Source organism: Schistocerca americana, chromosome 1, assembly GCF_021461395.2.
Source record: "Schistocerca americana isolate TAMUIC-IGC-003095 chromosome 1, iqSchAmer2.1, whole genome shotgun sequence".
In the NCBI taxonomy this organism is placed as follows: domain Eukaryota; kingdom Metazoa; phylum Arthropoda; class Insecta; order Orthoptera; family Acrididae; genus Schistocerca; species Schistocerca americana.
The window spans coordinates 1,015,694,674-1,015,715,414 of NC_060119.1; the positions used below are offsets into that span (position 1 = coordinate 1,015,694,674).

At 43.5% G+C, this 20,741-nt stretch overlaps 1 protein-coding gene across 1 annotated transcript in view; it reads right to left on the reverse strand.

Moving 5' to 3' along the window:
* The window catches only part of LOC124596007 (heat shock 70 kDa protein 12A-like), a 206,951-nt gene extending 189,809 nt beyond the window's left edge, over positions 1-17,142 (reverse strand). Inside the window, exon 1 of the mRNA XM_047134961.1 lies at positions 16,062-17,142. Coding sequence (XP_046990917.1) covers positions 16,062-17,142 — 1,081 coding nt within the window. The remainder of the gene's footprint in view (positions 1-16,061) is intronic.
* Positions 17,143-20,741: the final 3,599 nt, after the last annotated feature.

Below are 20,741 nucleotides of genomic sequence, written 5' to 3' on the forward strand. Positions count from 1 at the left end.
GTGCTGATATATGCCTGGAGTATTGCGTATCGTTTTGCAGCCGTCCATGATACGTTCATGGAGACTCTGAACACCTTATACTGAGACTTGAAACTTCCTCGAATCTTGTACTGAGGTTCCATACACAAGAGCTTTCAAATGCCCCCTGAAATAAAAGTCCAGTGGGTTTAGCTACGGAGAGCGTGGAGGCCACGCAATTGGTCCATGTCTACCTACCCATCTGTCACCGAGTCTGATATTTAGAAGCCGACGGGTATTAACACTGAAATGAGGAGATACTGCATCGTGCAAGAAGTACATGTTTCGTCGCACAACTAGAGGCACATCTGCTAACAGCTCAGGTAGAACATTTTCCATGAAATTATGACAACTTTGTTCGTTGAGTCTGGGTGTAAGATAAGCGAGCCCCTACCAGACAGTCACCAACAATGCCGACCCAAGCATTGACAAATAATTTTTGTTGATGACTTGCTTCAACACTTGCGTCCGCCCCCGGTAGCTGAGTGGTCAGCGCGACAGACTCAATCCTAAGCGCCTGGGTTCGATTCCCAGCTGGGTCGGAGATTTTCTCCGCTCAGGGACTGGGTGTTGCGTTGTCCTAATCATCATCATTTCACCCCCATCGACACGCAAGTCGCCGAAGTGGCGTCAAATCGAAAGACTTGCACCAGGTGAGCGGTCTACCCGACGGGAGGCCCTCGTCACACGACATTTCTTTTCATTTCAACACTTGCGTGGGGATTGACGTCTGCCTATATATACCGACTGCGAAAATTTACGAGCATGATTTCCCATAATTAAGGAGTTGGAAAAAATGAGATGTAACGTGGAAAAAAAACCTTTACAGACCCATGTTCACATAGCATAATTTCTTCGTTTACGTGTGAGGCATTTGCCCTGCAATTTTCACCTCACGTTTTTGTATACCCGTATACCCTGAACTGCTAACGCTGTCACCGCCGCCCTAAAACCCTAAAACCATAACGCTGTCACCTGCCGTCTGTGAGTGGTTACTGCACGTTGACGTCAAACATACGTGGTGGTCACATTTGGGCGACTGAACCGTCTAGGACCACTTTGTTGTCCGGATGTCTGTTTGTCACTCTGTCCGACTGTTAAGAACACTTTTTCCCAGGAAGGGGTAGAGGTGTGAAGTTGAAATTCATGTCAAACTCCGAGGTCTGTGGTTCCTTGGCGGAGTAAATAATTTCAGCTTCTAAGTCAATGCAATCAAAATATACGGCCATATATGTCACATATATTGATACTTGAAAACTCACTCATCAGGACCTATAGGTCAGGGTGTACAGATTTTCTAGTGCTGCGGGCCACAAACCCCGCACTGTGGCTATGTAAGGGCCGGAAGAAAAAAAGAAAGGAAGAAAGAAGGAAATAGTTCACATTATTTGTTTCAAAAATATTCACTTTATTTAACAAATGAAGTTACAAACATGTATTTTACGGAAATATTATTTAGACAATTAATTTGAGACATGACGCTCCACTTATTGTACAATTGCTGTGACGTTTGGCTTAATGTTTGTCACTTTACGAGAACGAAGGCTAAAGGGGTACTTTGTATATATATTTCGGGTCTGATGTTCCAGAGGTAATGCGTGTGCCTGGCATCCGATAGAGCGTGGGATTGAATCTCAGACGGACCGCGGATTTTTCAATCTTCGTTTCACTGTAGCTTTCACCTCTCAACGACGTGATGAGTTTCCAGATACAATACCTGATTCGGATTCCACGTTAAACTATAGGCCCCCGTTCCCCGCTTGGTTAACTGGGATAATTTAGCGACTGGCAAGTAGCTGAAGTGCACCAGGTCATTGAGCCAAATGAAATTATTGTCATTACGTATATACATTCTCTGACGAGTCTGCTTAATAGCATGTTTGTCCGTCTTTGGAACGAAATACATCACTGATTCCGTGGATCCGACAGTTTGTTGGTAGGTTTGTGGAGGTATGTGGCATTAGGTATCTACACACAGGTTATGTAATTCGCGTAGATAACCTACCGTTAATTTGAGTGCGCTTCGGTGGCGTCTGATAACGACCCAAATGGGTTCGATGGGATTTCCATCATTCGAATTTGGTCGCCGGGACATCAACATGAGTTCACTGTATTGCTTCGCAAACCACTGTAACACGGTGCTGGCTCCAAGACACGGGCAGTAATACTGCTGAAAGATGACATCATCGTCGGAGAAGACTTCAAGCGTGAATGGATGCCGGTGGTTAAGTCAGCGTGTCTTTGATTTCTACCACAGGCCCCATGCAAGGGCAGGAGAATGTCTCGCGCAGCATAATACTGCTCCCACCGGCTTTCGTCCGTGGCGCGCTGCGCTGCACGTTTCGAGCCGCTGTTCATCTCGATGACGGCGTTTGTGGAGGCGACCACCGACCTAGTGTAACAAAAATACGGTTCACCCGAAGAGCCGACATGTTTCCATCGATCGACGGTCGAATCCCGTTGGTCCCAAGCCCACTGCAGTCGTAATCGACGATGTCGTTGGTTCAACACGTGAACACGTAGGGGTAGTCTACTGTGGAGCTCCACGTTCAACAATGTATGATGAACGGTGCGCTCCGAAACACTTGGGAGTGTACCAGCATTGTGCTCTTTCGGCAGAGATGCAACAGATCACCATGTATTCCACTTTATAGAGCAGGCAAGCATCTGGACACCACATTCTGTGAAGAGTCGTGGACGCCCAACCGTTTAGCGCCTAGTGGTAGTTTCACTGCCATTCTCCCTATTTTCGTAGATGCTCACGACAGTGGAGACGTGAACATTCGACCAGCTTCACCGTTTTCGAAATACTCCCTCACAGGCTCTGCGTGATAATAATCTGCCCTTTGTCGCTTATCTCAATGGCTTTTCTCATTTGCACCCAATATCTTCTCTAGGGTCTAAGGGTAGCGTCTTTCACTCGTGATAAAAACGGTTTGGGTCCCGGGTTCGATACCAGCCATTGCTTAATTTGTGAATAAAATCATCGGCAATGGCAGCAGCAGACTTTTGGTGCACTGAGTCACCTTCGCTCTGATAACGGGCCTTTTCGAAGAGGATGGAGGATCAGACAGATGTGCAGGACACCCCCATGTCCTTGGGGTAGGAAACTACCCCCAAAAGGTGGCAGAATAAGCAGTGATCAACGGAATGAGGAGAAATCAGTGGAAACCATTACATTAAAAGCGTGTAATATATATCCAAGGACAGGTGGCCAACAATTTAAAAATGTGTCATAATAATTTCTCCATCAGCAAAATATTCTATACTAATTCCCCTGTCGAATGTGTGGCAAAGGACAGCCAAGAAGTGACAACGAGAAAAAGATAGAACAACCAACAAAGAATAACATTCTAGAAGTCGGAGTAGACTTTCGAGGAATGGTCACATCCTTCCCAGCTACTACAGGGGCTCATGTCTTGATGGTTGATTATTCTGGCCTTGTAACTTATATTAGCCAACATGGCCAAACATTCTTTAATTTTGGGGTGGGTCTGAAAACAGTTTCCACATCGTACTTACTTAAAATTTTTCCAATGCGATCAGTTACCTTACTTTTTAAAATCCACAAAAGATAAACGACATCCTCTAGCTACACCAGATGTCTATAAAATTCTGTGCAGTTGTGGAAAGGTCTATATAGACACAGCAAAAAGAAGCGTCAACACCCGTCTGGGTGAACATAAAAGGAACCGCCGCCTCTGACATATTGATAAATCGGCTGTAGCGGAACATGTGTTTCAGGAAGGTGATCATGAAATAAAGTTTAGTGAGACGACCGTCACAGCAAAGACGTCACATTATTATGCGCGAATATACAGAGAGGCCATTGAGATTGCCAAACACTGCAATAATTTTAATAGAAAAGATGAAGGCATTAAGCTGGATAAGATATAGATGTCAACAGCGTCACAGTCGATTAATTTCAATTGAGAAAGTTGGCAGTATCAGACATCATAGCACAGCCGACGTCACGTGATTGACAGCGGCGCCCTCTGGACGGCTTATACACGGCGCTCACTCGTGCTCTCGTTGCAGTTCGCCGATTGTCCTCGGAGGATGCCTTCCGCAGTCGAAGGCGAAACGTCAGGGGAAAGTCTTATGTATGGACCACGGCATCTCACCCCGGAAGTGTTAAGTGATGACAACACATGCCGTGAAAGCCTTCATTCCACATTCTTAATTACTGATCTTTTATAAAAGATTGGAAGAAAGGATTTTTTACATTAAAAAATTTTACAAATATTTTTTCGTGTTTATGTGTCTGACGCTTCACGGAACTGCTCGTGAAACATACCTCTTTGCTTAAAACTCTATCATGGCCGCTCATCGAACACAGCTGCCCACATGGTAGAAGACCATTCTGCCACAGAGCCACACAGCTCCTCGAAATAACGACCTGGCTTTAGGATGTAAAAACGACCGGAAATTTCACAGTCTATTTTAAGGAGAATATTGATTTGGTTTAATAGACCGATATCCCCCCATGAACCATGGAACTTTCCGTTGGTGGGGAGGCTTGCGTGCCTCAACGATACAGATAGCCGTACCGTAGGTGCAACCACAACGGAGGGGTATCTGTTGAGAGGCCAGACAAGCGTGTGGTTTCTGAAGAGGGACAGCAGCCTTTTCAGTAGTTGCAGGGGCAACAGTCTGGATGATTGACTGATCTGTCCCTGTAACACTAACCAAAACGGCTTTGCTGTTGTGGTACTGCGAACGGCTGAAAGCAAGGGGAAACTACGGCCGTAATTTTCTCCGAAGGCATGCAGCTTTACTGTATGATTAAATGATGATGACGTCCTCTTGGGTAAAATATTCCGGAGGTAAAATGGTCCCCCATTCGGACCTCCGGGCGGGGACTACTCAAGAGGACGTCGATATCAGGAGAAAGAAAACTGGTGTTCTACGGATCGGAGCGTGGAATGTCAGATCCCTTAATCGGGCAGGTAGGTTAGAAAATTTAAAAAGGGAAATGAATAGGTTGAAATTAGATATAGTGGGAATTAGTCAAGTTCGGTGGCAGGAAGAACAAGACTTTTGGTCAGGTGAATACAGGATTATAAATATAAAATCAAATAGGGGTAATCCAGGAGTAGGTTTAATAATGAATAAAAAATAGGTGTACGGGTAAGCTACTACAAACAGCATAGTGAACGCATTATTGTGGCCAAGATAGACACGAAGCCTGCGCCTGCTACAGTAGTACAAGTTTATATGCCAACTAGCTCTGCAGATGATGAAGAAATTGATGAAATGTATGATGAGATAAAAGAAATTATTCACGTAGTGAAGGGAGACGAAAATTTAATTGTCATGGGTGACTGGAATTCGACAGTAGGAAAAGGAAGAGAAGGAAACGTAGTAGGTGAATATGGATTGGGGCTAAGAAATGAAAGAGGGAGCCGCCTGGTAGAATTTTGCACAGAGTATAACTTAATCATAGCTAACACTTGGTTCAAGAATCATGAAAGAAGGCTGTATACATGGAAGAACCCTGGAGATACTAGAAGGTTTCAGATAGATTATATAATGGTAAGACAGAGATTTAGGAACCAGATTTTAAATTGTAAGACATTTCCAGGGGCAGATGCGGACTCTGACCACAATCTATTGGTTATGAACTGTAGATTAAAACTGAAGAAACTGCAAAAAGGTGGGAATTTAAGGAGATGGGACCTGGATAAACTGAAAGAACCAGAGGTTGTACAGAGTTTCAGGGATAGCATAAGGGAACAATTGACAGGAATGGGGGAAAGAGATACAGTAGAAAAGAATGGGTAGCTTTGAGGAATGAAATAGTGAAGGCAGCAGAGGATCAAGTAGGTAAAAAGACGAGGGCTAGTAGGAATCCTTTGGCAACGGAAGAGATACTGAATTTAATTGATGAAAGGAGAAAGTACAAAAATGCAGTAAGTGAAGCAGGCAAAAAGGAATACATACGTCTCAAAAATGAGATCGACATGAAGTGCAAAATGGCTAAGCAGGGATGGCTAGAGGACAAACGTAAGGATGTAGAGGCTCATCTCACGAGGAGTAAAATAGATACTGCCTACAGGAAAATTAAAGAAACCTTTGGAGAAAAGAGAACCACTTGCATGAATATCAAGAGCGCAGATGGAAACCCAGTTCTAAGCAAAGAAGGGAAAGCAGAAAGATGGAAGGAGTATATAGAGGTTCTATACAGGGGCGATGTTATTGAGGACAATATTATGGAAATGGAAGAGGAGGTAGATGAAGATGAAATGGGAGATACAATACTGCGTGAAGAGTTTGACAGAGCACTGAAAGACCTAAGTCAAAACAAGGCCCCGGGAGTAGACAACGTTCCATTAGAACTACTGACGGCCTTGGGAGAGCCAGTCCTGCCAAAACTCCACCATCTCGTGAGCAAGACCTATGAGACAGGCAAAATTCCCTCAGACTTCAAGAAGAATATAATAATTCCAATCCCAAAGAAAGGAGGTGTTGGCAGATGTGAAAATTACCGAACTATCGGTTTAATAAGTCACAGCTGCAAAATACTAACGCGAATTCTTTACAAACGAATGGAAAAACTGGTAGAAGCCGACCTCGGGGAAGATCAGTTTGGATTCCGTAGAAATGTAGGAACACTTGAGGCAGTACTGACCCTACGACTTATCTTGGAGGAAAGATTGAGGAAAGGCAAACCTACGTTTCTAGCATTTGTAGACTTAGAGAAAGCTTTTGACAATGTTGACTGGAATACTCTCTTTCAAATTCTGAAGGTGGCAGGGGTAAAATACAGGGAGCGAAAGGCTATTTACAATTTGTACAGAAACCAGATGGCAGTTATAAGAGTCGAGGGACATGAAAGGGAGGCAGTGGTTGGGAAGGGAGTGAGACAGAGTTGTAGCCTATCCACGATGATATTCAATCTGTATATTGAGCAAGCAGTAAAGGAAACAAAGGAAAAGTTCGGAGTAGGTATTAAAATCCATGGAGAAGAAATAAAAACTTTGAGGTTCGCCGATGACATTGTAATTCCGTCAGAGACAGCAAAGGACTTGGAAGAGCAGTTGAACGGAATCATCAGTGTCTTGAAAGGAGGGTATAAGATGAACATCAACAAAAGCAAAACGAGGATAATGGAATGTAGTCGAATTAAGCCGGGTGATGCTGAGGGAATTAGATTAGGAAATGAGACACTTAAAGTAGAAAAGGAGTTTTGCTATTTGGGGAACAAAATAACTGATGATGGTCGAAGTAGAGAAGATATAAAATGTAGACTGGCAATGGCAAGGAAAGCGTTTCTGAAGAAGAGAAATTTGTTAACATCGAGTATTGATTTAAGTGTCAGGAAGTCGTTTCTGAAAGTATTTATATGGAGTGTAGCCATGTATGGAAACATGGACGATAAACAGTTTACACAAGAAGAGAATAGAAGCTTTCGAAATGTGGTGCTACAGAAGAATGCTGAAGATTAGATGGGTAGATCACATAACTAATGAGAAGGTATTGAATAGAATTGGAGAGAAGAGGAGTTTGTGGCACAACTTGAATAGAAGAAGGGATCGGTTGGTAGGACATGTTCTGAGGCATCAAGGGATCACCAATTTAGTACTGGAGGGCAGCGTGGAGGGTAAACATCGTAGAGGGAGACCAAGAGATGAATACACTAAGGAGATTCAGAAGGATGTAGGCTGCAGTAGGTACTGGGAGATGAAGAAGCTTGAACAGGATAGAGTAGCCTGGAGAGCTGCATCAAACCAGTGTCAGGACTGAAGGTCACAACAACAACAAGACCGATATGTGAGTTCTGAAATTCAGGTATCATAAATATTTAAATAATACAAAAATCGGACTGTCGTGTCATCGGTCGCCTTGGCAACTATTAATAGCGCCGCGGAACCAACAATAGTTCACAATCTGGTTGGAGTCCAGGAAACGAATAGGCCCACAAATAATAGAAAAATTCGCAGCATCTGAAGAGGACAGTTGTGTCGGTCGCCGAAATATCATCTCGGAAGGACAACCGGAAGCACACATTGATTACAGTAACAATACACTTTCGTTGTATTGCTAATAGGCAGTTGGAGTCGGGGAAGAAAGTGATTAGTTGCAGATGTCGTAGCAACCGTCTACTAAAATTTCGTTTGAGAAAAGGACAGAAACAAGCCATTGGAGGCAGGGGATGAGCAAAAGATTTCTTTTCATGACTAATTAAACAGCAGCAGTTTTTCTTCTGTTGGTAATAATATAATTTCCTGCTTATGTGCGTAGAAGGGTTTCTGACAGAACTATTGTTTAGTACTGTTTCATATTAAGTTTTTCAGAGCTGCTAACCCAGCAGGAACAGGAAACCTAAAAATGATCAGTGCAGTGTCTTCTTCTTGTTAGTTCTACGATTTAGTGGACCACCCACGATCCTGTTGCCAAAAGCCGATATAAACAACATGATTCGCTTTCATTAGATGTGGCGACATGAAGGGCATCCGGCCACTTCATTGCCACTAACATTGCCACATCCAATAATTAACACGCGACTCCGTGAAGAATCGGGACAGCGTCCAGCAAAAAAAGCAACGAAGAAGCAGCTATAACTTATCGTCAAAAGAGAATGCGGTACACATGAGCTAATTCAGACGTTATTAAATGGTTACGAACAGAAGATGAAATTCATGGCTGGCATAACCGTTATGGAGTATTGACAAGCTCAGATTGTGAATCCCAGCAGCTGTCGATGATTCTTGCTTAAGCGTCGTAGATAGAACTAAATGAAGTTTCATTCTTGAAGATGTCATACAGTACCACAATTACAGTAATTTTATCACACCCAAAGATAGATTCCGTTATTTTGGAATAGTCGAGGAATCTGTAATACCGACGTTTCTCCTCTATTAGGCGCTGCTGTCTTGTAGGAGAATCATACACCTTTTCACAGTTGTCCCATGATACCTGTAATGATTGTCGAGCGCTAAGAAGCATTGCCTTCCTCGTTGTTCAAGAAAGTTTGTGTTCCAGTTTTCGCGAAATTTCTGCAGGTAAGTTTTCAAAAATTTATATCAACTATCAGATGCATGTCTTAGACTTTGAGATTAAGTGTAATGTTAATCTTTTGGATTTGTGGTTCTTGTAATTCTTTCGCGTTTGCAGTTAAAATTATGGGCTATAGGACCCGCCTTTAATGCAAGACACTGTTTTTTTCTTGTTACCCAAACATGTTTCAGTACCTCTGTGCCATCCTCAGTGGGTTTTCTTTATTGGTCAGCTGTAAAACTGATTTTAGGTTGTAACTGTTCTAACAAAATGAAGCCTAAAGACTGTTCTTGTTCGCTTTTGTTCTTACCTTGATTTTACATTATATGGTTTTCCAGAACTATCTGTATGGTGTCCTACACTGATAGCTTGCCATCTGAAAACCAAACGATGTAAATGTGAATTTGATTATCGAGTTAACCTAAGCCCTGATATTTAAAAAAAACGTGATTTCGATGTGGCAACATGTTTTTTGCACTTATTTGTTATTACTCACATTTTTTGTGACTGATCCTCCTTCTTTCTCGTTCGGAGAACACTGCACACACATATTCAATGTACTTTGCGTATTTTCGGTTTTGCAATCGCCTTTTCACTTCGCAAAACACGTTGTACAGCATGTTGTGTGTCCTAACCCCGTCGGTGTTCATTTGTTCCCGAGTGAATTTGGCGGGGAATTTAATTTTTATTTGCTGTTTTCTCTCTCTTTTGTATGCGTGTTTGTGTGTGTGTGAGTGCGTGTGTAAGCTCCATTAGCTGTAAAGTTCCTGTGGCTGACCACCTAATAGCTTATAAACTCCATCCAACTACAGTGGCAACAGACTTAAAAACACTGAAATCCAACCACAGCCTATACCACAAACTAACAATAGAAGAAAACTTCCACATACAGAAGGCAAACAAGTTTTAAATGAATACACTACACTCTGTAGGGGCACATTATTTAAAACATTAAAGGAACTTTACAGAAAAGGCAACATAAACAGCTAAAGGAGCTTACACACACACACACACACACACACACACACACACACACACACACACACAAGAGTGAGAGAAAAAAGTAAAAAAAAATCAAATTCCGCGCCAAACTAACTCGGGAACAAATAAACGCTGGCGGGGTTAGGACACATAACAACATCGTGTACACAGTGTTTCCCGAAGTGAAATAACGATTGAAAAACTGAAAATACGCAAAGTACAAGTAATATGAGTGTGCAGTGCCCTCGGAACGAGAAAGAAGAAGGATCAGTCACAAAAAATATGAGTAATAACAAATAAGTACACAAAACACGTTGCTACACCGAAATCAAGTTTTTAAATATCAGGGCTTCTGTTAACTCTCTTATAAAATTCACATTTACATCGTTTGATTTATAGATGACAAGCTATCAGTGCAGGACGCATACAGATAGTCCTGGAAAACCATATAATGTAAAATCAAGGTAAGAACAAAAACGAACAAAAACTGTCTTTAGGCATCATTCTGTTGGATCAGTTACAACCTAATTTTTTTTCATTTTTACAGTTCTCCAATAAACAAAACCCACTGAGGATGGCACAGAGATACTGAAACATGTTTAGGTAACAAGAAAAAACAATGTTTTGCATACAAGGCGGAACCTATAGGCCTATACCATAATTAAGTGTAATGCGCATTCAGAGAGTATTAGTTTATTATGCACAGACCAGTTTTTAGCTAGCAACTTTCTCTTTATCAGCAGAAATTACATTTTTCCAAGTTACTGTGTTGGGTTACATGGAACATCTAAGAGTTCTAAGGCAACTGTTCTTCTTTCTTCTAATTGTTCTTATGCGTCCGCTCCTTATCCACTAAAACTTTGATTCCCCTCTCAATAACCTCCACCGAATAAGAAGCTGTCCAGGTGGGACGTCATCTATACGAATATGTTGTCCATGAAGAGTCAATTAGAGATCGGGCTAAGAGTTAAGTAACCCGAAGACAACAAAGGTTCTAACGACTACAATCTAAAACGCAAGAAATCAGAAACCTCTCAACAAAAGAAGAAATAAAACTCTTTAATAAATTACAATTTATTTCGGGAGGTGACTGAAGAGGTGATGATGAGTCATTCCATTCTGATGTTTGCACATCGTATCGTCTATTGCACTGTGAGTCAACTATGCGGAATATCTCTTCTGCGACGGAAAATGTTTCGAACAGGGAGATATCTGTGTGCTCTGTTTGGCTTGCTCTCTGTAGCCCCATTTCGTTTTTACTGTCACAGTGAAGGAAGACTATATTTTTGGTATATGCAAATGAAAGAGACGGATTTGGCTTACTAAACACCAAAATTATATGGTAGTATATTGTCTAAGCCTCATTACATATTTTTTACCAAATGTAGTTTATTTATTATATTTTTAACTGACTATTAAATATTGCCCAAGTATTTCATATTACCATCCATTTGACACATCTTTATTTCACTTCTTTTTAATAAGAAAATTCTTTGAAAATTACTGTTGCTCGAGATATATGAGCGGACTTCATAAGGTAAGTAACACATTACTGTATTATGGCAAGCCAACCAACATTTTTTGAACACTGAATTACACTACAAAGTGATTCAGATACATCACACTGTTTTCATCGTAGTCGCCAAGTCTCTGTAACCTAGGGTCGGAACCCTGTACCAATAGTTCAATTCCTCGACGATATAAATCCACTCATTGGTTACAGTGCCATTCGAAAACCGCTATGTGAACGTTCTCACCATCTGAAAATCTCTTCAATCCCCCTCCCCCCACCCTCCTACCCGATTTTCTTTCAGCTTGCTGGTTGTCTGCGGTCGGCGACAATGGTCTTCCTTCCCGATTGGCATCACTCACGTCTATGCTGCTTTGCTCAAATGACCATTCACTAGGGTGAAGCGGACATTGTATTTGGCCCACGCACCGCCACAAAGTGAATCTGTGCGCAGTTCAGACATTTTGCTCACAAAAATCGTGCTGTCCCGCCTACTTCATCTTTGGAGTGCGTTTCTAGTTGCCATGCCATTTCACTCCCGTACTGTAAACCACTTGTTATTCATAACGCAGCACAACTGTGTCTGCAGGAAACACAGAACATGTAGGCCTACTCTCTTCTGGCATTACGACATTCTCGTTGCAAAATGGTCTTAGCGTGGAACAACATGTGTAACTTACTTTCTGAAGTCCCTAAGTAACTTACTTGAGTAAGCAACAGTCGTTTATCGTTTTGCTTTTGGGCATTTTAATTATTGTGGTGGTAAATCTTGCTCACAAATGTATATGGTATTCTGCAATACGCAAACACCTGTGTGTTTCACCTAAATACAGTAGATCCACGCATGCTTCCCACAAATCACCACCGGGTGTGTGGCTCTCGTCCAGTTCGAGTGTGGGTGGAACGCCTCTTTGCGACTGTTTCAGCACAATTCCAGCGTGGGTCCCATTTTTAATCAAGCTAAGACTGCTCTGGAAAGGGGTAATGTCCAAAAATTTGAGCAACCATTGTTAATAATCGCCAAGATTTCTCCACAAACAAGAGTTTTGCTGCCAGTAGGAAAGAATCGAAGATCAGAGTTTAACACCACGCAGACAACGCGACCGTTAGAGGTGGAGCATTGGTTGTGAAAGAATAAAGATGAGGAAGGAAATCCATTTCAAAGGAACCATTCCGGAAGTTGCCTTCAACGATCTAGGACAAGCACGGTAACCCCACATCTGCATGATTAGACGGAGAACTGGACAGATGCTCTGTAAAATAGAAGTTATGTGTACTAATCACTGCGCCCCCGGAAATGAGTACTCCCTTCTTCGGATAAGTGTGTGATTCAAACTTACGAAGGTGCAGTACATTTCACCCATTATGTCTCAGTGCTGCTTGCAATCAACTTGTAAGAAGAGCACAGAGTGTCGGTTAAGTTCGTAAAGTCTTGATGAGCGAGGGAGAATCCTCAAATTCTTTGATGCAGATCCGACTCATGCATCGGCTTCTGCAGTATTTGATATGCTACGAATAATCATTTCAGAGAATGAGATATTCACTGTGCAGCGGAGTGTGAGCTGATATGAAAGTTCCTGGCAGATTAAAACTCTGTGCCGGACCGAGACTCGAACTCGGGACCTTTGCCTTTCGCGGGCAAGTGCTCTACCAACTGAGCTACCCAAGCACGACTCACGCCCCGTCCTTACAGCTTTACTTCTGCCAGTACCTCGTCTCCTACCTTCCAAACTTTACAGAAGCTCTCCTGCGAAGGAGAAACTGAGTGTGTCTACGCACAAAACAGAGAAATTGTCTTACATCCATAGTAGAACAGAAGACACAATGCAAAGCCAGATTTCGGATGATCTGTAACCTTAGAAGCAGCAAATCTGAAAAGGAGAACGGTCCATCTGAGTGATAAGAATATTCTAAAGTGAACTCGTAGATCTAACCACGGAGAAACGCTATCATCTGAGCTCCAGTATCCTCTGTAATGAAGCTAGAAGTAACATCAACCCTTAATGAAATATTTCCACACAAGGAAATGCAACTCACTGTTATTTCTAGAAACGGAATTGAGAGACTGAAAGTTTTTGTTTCATTCATTTAACTTACAGCGCTTTAGAGATTAAAGTTTGCAAAAATATTCGAAAGTCAGGTAAGCGACTTCGATTCGGTAGGGAAAAATATGTGGTCGTTCAATAAATGAAATACTGCGGCAATGAGAATGAAATTTCACCGCAAGATGATACAGTGTGTACTAATGTGCCTCTGCGATATTAAATCCAGGGCATGGTCAGTGAGACAGCACGCAGTCTAAGGGATTGTGATGGCCTACAGTTCGATTTCTATCCGCATTTTGCTCTTCATTATTTTAGTTGTCCAATTTCTGTCGATTCAACGATCAACAGTTGTTCCTTATTACCATAAAAGTCCCGTGTCATTCGAGTAAAATTTTCCAGACCTAAGAATTTTACCACTTTGTTGTTTGCTTAGAAACCCAAACTGTTTCTTTCGTAAAATAATCTGTTTGTCAGAATTTCCATCGCTATGTATTTCGTCAAAAACTTGGGAACACTTGGTAGTCTTACCAAGGAGTTCTTCTCTCTTATCACCTTGTCTCTCTTTTTGTACTTTCTACAAAAGTTACACATTTTATGTCGGAAGGAGAACCGCGACCACTGTGTCAAAAACTGTTTGTATTTACCGCTTTGGGATTACCGATCTCTTTCCGACTTCTAAAAATCCATCTAGAAACCTAATCTTTCTACTAAGCAACACATCCAACAAGAATATTATGAATACGAAACTAGCGATCCCGGACTGACAAATAAAATCTCTTATACTTTCGTAGGTTTATTGCTGGTTTGATAATTCTTTCAACCCACCGGCCTCCTGTTTTGATTGATCTAGTGCTTGAACTATGTCTGCTAACAACCCGCAAAATGTTTGGTGCTACTTGACAGCACAAGTAATAATGGTTGAAACAGTAAATTCGTATTCCGTTGAAATACGTTTCAAATACGGTTCGACCACTCTCGTATACGTTGCGCATAAATTCCTTACACCATTGAAAATTTAATGAGGGCGATTCCTCCTAAAAATAAGTGGCCGACTTCCTCCGTCGCTTTCGTGTAGCCGCCTAGATAACTGTGAGGAGGTAACCTATCTTTCCTTCCTTGCAAGGAAGCAATGGCAAAAGAGTCACGTAGAATTATAGTGGTGACGGGAAAAGTATGAGTAAACAGATGACATTGCCAGCTATATGTAACCAACAGGTGAGAAAAGCTTAACAAAATCGAAACGAAACAAAATCTGAAGAATCTAAAAAAGGAAAACTAACTGCTTTAGATAAACCATCAACAAAAAAAGCTCGCAGATTAATATGATATTTGTACGGTACTGAAGATGTGTGTACAGACTAATATGCATCACACAAGGTAAAACACCACTGTTAGTTGTATCGACGAAATCTGAAAATATGAATTTCTGATATAGGAGAAACATGGTTTAACTTTTTAATAACTGAACGCTTGATCACTTGAATAAAACCATAGTCACGTTCCCTCTTTTTCGAAACCGAGGACGCACGAAACGTAAGTAGATCGTAACAAAGAAAAAGAGACTATAGCATGGCGTCGTAACCAGTGTCAATATATGTAGCTGAACGTATTAGCCCGTCTTTTGTGTGACAACGCACGAGGGTACGCTGAAAAGTAACGCCATCGAATCTTTTACATAAAAACTCTTTAAATAAAACAAGCGTTATTAATCTTCTACAGCAGTCCTCTACCGCTAGATGGCTCCGAATCGTAGCGTGTAACATGACGGTGTGTAGCATAACTATGTCGGCGCTTGAGAAACAGCGTGCTGCAATTGAGTTTCTAACCACAGAAAACGTTCGTCCATGCATGGACCATCCTGTTCTTCAGCATGATAATGCCAGACCACACACGAGCGCTGCAACATCTGCAACGAGCCGACACCTTTGATTCACTGTCATCGATCATCCTCCGTAAAGTGCCGACTTTTCCCCATCCGATTTTTATTTGTTCCCAAAACTTAAAGAACTTCTTCGTGGAGTTCACTTTGGTAGTGATGAAGCGGTGCGAGCAGGTTGTCGCTCCGTCAAAGAAATCAACAAGCTGCTCTCGCGTTGGGAGAAATACGTTCGTTGCCATGGTGACTATGTTGTGAAACAAATATGTAGACGTGAAGAATATAGATGTAGAATGTTAATAACGTTTGTTTTACTCAAAAAGCTTTAAGAGTTTGACCTTTAAAAATACGGAGACAAGGATTGCTTTCCATCGCGCCGTCGTAATTGTCTCTTTTTTTAAAAAGTCGCTAGTTTAGGATAGCACAACAATGCAGAGAAAATAATCAATACTTCAGATAGAACTAACACTGTCATGTCTGTAATGATCGTTGAAGATAACAAAACTATGAAATTCCGTAACTCTTTTGGTTTTTCAGTTCGCCATTTACTGGGCTCTCGGCAAAACACACTCAAAAATGTTTCGAAGTACAGCGCGTAATTTCTTGATGGAACATGAGTGACACTCCTTACCTGGTTCCTGTGGAGGTGGCGTGGACACCAGGCAGAAGTATCGGCCGTTGGAGGCAGCTTCCTCATCTCCTGTTGATGTGAGCTTATCCAGCGGTAGGGGGTACTTCTTCTCGTCGTTTGGAGTTTCAGATTGCACGTTGTTTTCGTAAACTCGAGGACTTTTCACTTCTTCGTACAGCGCAGCGGACTCTTGCTTCACCGTCTCCCGCTTTTCGCCCACCGGTACTTCGACAGAACTGTGCGACCTGTGACTCGAATGTGAACTGAGATTTTCGTTGGACTCGCCCTCTTCCTCGTGTATTATGCTCATCATCGGGTTGTCGTGAAACCACGGACGTAGCGTGTGAGGAGCACCGTCGCCGGAGTGATCGTTTTCCGGGAACTCCAGTGACTGGTTCGACCCGTTCGAAGAAGATTGGTCCGATCGGTTGCGCGAGTCATCCGACGGCACGGAACCCTCTTCGTCGGAAGTCTGCACGGCCGCGTCCAGGTAGCAGTGAGGCCCACGTCGGCCGTCGGCTATAGCCGGGTACGCGTGAGCTTCTTTCCACGACTGGTCCTTGTCTATAAACTGCAGCGACTCGTACAGGTTGTAGCCGTAGGCCTCTCGGTAGTCGGCAGTAGCTGGTCGAGTGTATTCGGACACATCTGCGATTCTTCCGGGGTGAGCAGCAGCGCGGTAGACCTCGCGCACTGTCGGGTCTGACAGACTGCCGACGGCGAAGCAGGTGGAGAAGCCGGCCACGGTGCCGAGTTTCCGGTGATCGGAGTCCTCGACGCCGGGTGGCGAGTCGCTGTCGCTGCTCGCGCTGCCGGTCGTCGCCTCTGCGCGGTGGTAGGGGTGGTGGTTCCTGGGGTAGCTGTACAGTTCCTCCATCACGGCCCGGACGCCGGTGTAGTCGTCGAGCGACTGGCGCGCGCACTGCCCGGAGGCTAATATATCCTCGAGCGAGCCGTCCCCCGGCAGGTAGAGGCTGCGCGGGCGCGCACCGGCGGCCACGCACAGCCCCTTGTGCTCCAGCGGGGCCGGCCCCTCCTCCTCCTCTTCGGCGCCCTCGGGCCAGCGCGTCTGCAGCGGCATGGCTGGCCAGGCGCCGACTGACTGGGTCTGTGGGCCTCGCCGCCCGGGAGCCGACCGTCACGCGCCACGGCGCCGCACCGTCCTTATGTAACTGACCGCCTTTCGCGCTCTGCCTGCTCTCTTGCCTGCTGTTGTTTTGCTGGACCATCCGCGCATCCGCCCCGGCCACGCTGAGACACGCGAGGCTACTACGCAGCGCAACCAGTAGCGCACTGCTGGAATATTCGAGCTCTTTCTCTGGGTCTCTGCGTATGTGACGCCTTGTGGAAGGAGGACAACGGAACAAGTCCTTCTGCGGTCGACGACATTACTTCTACCTCAGCTTCGACGACGTGACGGACTGGAAGGGGTAGCGTAGAGGTTAGTGACTCGAACTGTGAATAGGATACACTCAGAACGCAAGACAAAAGAAGATCGCGGAACTAGGTGCGCCCACGGTGTTACCCGCGGTTAAAGAGTTACTTATAAAGCAACTAGCCGATTACCTGCCGTTGCGCTGGTATGTATTTATCCCATTCTCCTGTTAGGCCATCTACTCCTCTCCCCCCCCCCCCCCCCTCTATGTCAATTTGCTCCTCCCCTTTTGTCCATCTCTTTTCTCACTCCTTTAATACCATCCCCTCCTCTGTCTCTGTCAATCTCCTCCACCCTCTCTGTCAATCACCTCCTCCACCTCTCTTCGTCCATTTTCCCACGCCTCTGTCCATTTCCTCTCCCTATTCATCTCCTCCACTTTCATATCTGTGCCCTTTCCTCCCCTCTTTCTGTCCATATTCTCCTCTCCCCCTTCTCTGTCCATTTCCTACTACCCCTTCTGTCTGTTCATTTCCTCCTCCCATATCTTCGTGCCTAATCTCTTCCTCCCCCTATCTCTGTCCATTTCCTCTTCCTATTCATCTACTCCACTTTCATATCTGTGCCCTTTCCTCCCCCCTTTCTGTCCATCTTCTCCTCTCCCCCTTCTCTGTCCATTTCCTATCCCCCCCCCCCCTTCTGTCTGTTCATCTCTTCCATATCTCTGTGCCTAATCTCTTCCTCCCCCCCCCCCCCCAATCTCTGTGCATTTCCTCCTCTTTCCTTTCTTTGTCCATCTCCTCCATACCCCTCTCTCTGCCCATTTCCCACTCCCCTCTCTCTGTCCACCTCCTCCACCCACACTCTCTGTCCATAACCTTCTCCCCCCTCTCTGTCCATCTGCTCCTCTCCTCTCTCTCTCTCTGTCAATCTGCTCCTCCCCATTGTCCATCTGCTACTTCCCCCTCTGTACATCTCCTTCTCCCAGTCTCCCCGTTCATCTCTTCCACATTCCTTTCTGTGTCCATCTGCTACCTTCTCCTCTCTCTGTACATCTCCTCCTCTTCTGTTTCTCTGTTCATCTCCTCTCTCCCACCTCTCTATCTATTCCTAACCCTGACTTTGTCCATCTTCTCCTGTTTCCTTTCTCTGTCCATCTCCTTCTCTCTCATCTATTTCTCCCTTCCCTATCTCTATATCCTCCTCCTCCTCCTAGCTGTGCCTATTTCTGTCCATCTCCTCATCGCCCTTCTCTCTCAACGTTATCACCCCACCCCAACAGGAGTTTGGTGCTTGTTACACCGCAGTATTTGTTTCCAGATTGTAACTAATATGTGTACCAAATTTGGTTGAAATCATTCCAGGGGTTTAGGATGAGCTTTCCACCCATGGCTTTGCCGGCTCACGCACATATTTCACATGTATTTAACTTATTTCATGTATATTGGTACACAGATTTGACATGTCTCTCTAGTGAATTCCGCGCTGCAGTTTCATTTTCTCGCAGCTCAACATTTATGATGTCATACCTCCTGAACTATGGGTCGTACAATGATATAATTCTGCAGGTACATCTACTGGTGGCTACTGTCTATGAAATTCGTTTTGAAAAGTGTTAGTTCTAAAGAAGTGAGTTATTTAAATTTTATGCATCATGTGGCAACTTTTCACGCATCTCAGTATTTGATATCATATCTCCGGAACTATGTGTCGTACAATGACATATTTTTGTAGGTACATTGAGAGACGTATATGCATACTATCCGCAAAGCGTGTTGCGAATAGAGTTAGTGGCAAACAAGTAATAAACTTGAACGTCATAAATGATGTGGCAAATTTTCAAGCATTTCAGTGTTGATTACTTTATACCTCTTGAATTATTTGTCGTGCAATGATGTAATTTTTCTGATGCATTCAGAAGTATATGTGACTACTGTCTGTAGAATCTGTTCCGAATACAGTTTGGTTGTAAGAAACTTATGGTCAGAAATGTGTGTTAAGTTTAAACAGAACTATGCCCATTCTACGCATTTAGTAGACTAAATGAGACACCAGAATGCTGTAGTTTGAAAAACTTTTATTAACAGTAGAGCGCAATTTAATAATTTAAGCTACACTAGAGTAAATATTCAATATGACAACCATCTACTTCATTATACAGGGTGTCCCAGCTATCTTGTCCACCCAAAATATCTCTGGAACAATAACAGCTATTGGAAAACGACTTTCACCGGTATCAATGTAGGGCTGGGGCCCTTGAATGTACATATTTGGAAATATTCTAAAACGAAAGCATATGTGTTTTTTAACACAAACATATGTTTTTTAAATGGACCTCCTATATTTTTTCTTCAGCAATCCATAGCATGACAAAGCACATACACAATGGCGTTGATTGCATCGCAATATTCCCATTACATCCCGAGATATTGAGACGCGAAGTTGACGCTCGAAACACCCGACATGCGCTGCTAGCGCACGTCCTGAGGCTCAGGCGTGAACCCCGTGCTGCCCGTAATCGCGATGTGATTGACATGCGTAATCACACTTCCATACTTATCAAGAGGTCCGAAACGAATAATACGGTCTGCTGCCATCTCTGTAAGATTGCACAGTCGTATCAAACACTTTAAAGATGCGCAGAAGAAGCTCAGGTACTATTCTTACTGGCGCTGACTACACAACGGAAAAAGTCAAGAGGAGCAAGGTCAGGGGAGCGCGTTGGTCAAGGGATTGGACATCCCCTTCGAATTCATTAATGTTCACACTAATCATGTATACATACCCTGGAAACTGAATCGTTCCAAAGCATTTCAATAAAAGAATCGGTCAAATGATGTATGAAACATGTAACTAATAAACCGTTAATGTTATTATAAGTATGATTAATAACTCAGTGAAGCGCTGTGGGTCATTTTGTGTGTTTATGTTACCTTAAAACATCGATACATATGTATTAGACAATCGCTCTACTGGAGCTATTGACTCTTGTAACATATAAATTGTCATTCATAAGTACCTCCAAGGTTTCAGAGGATGACGACGAAAACTGTAAGACACACAGAAGAATGACACGAATGGTTCAAATGGCTCTGAGCACTATGGGAGTTAACAACTGAGGTCATCAGTCCCCTAGACTTAGAAGTACTTAAACCTAACCAACCTAAGGACAGCACACACATCCATGGCCGAGGCAGGATTCGAACCTGCGACCGTAGCAGCAGCGCGGTTCCAGACTGACGCGCCTAGAAACGCTCGGCCACAACGGACGACTAAAAATGACAGTGGACAGAGCATTACTCCAA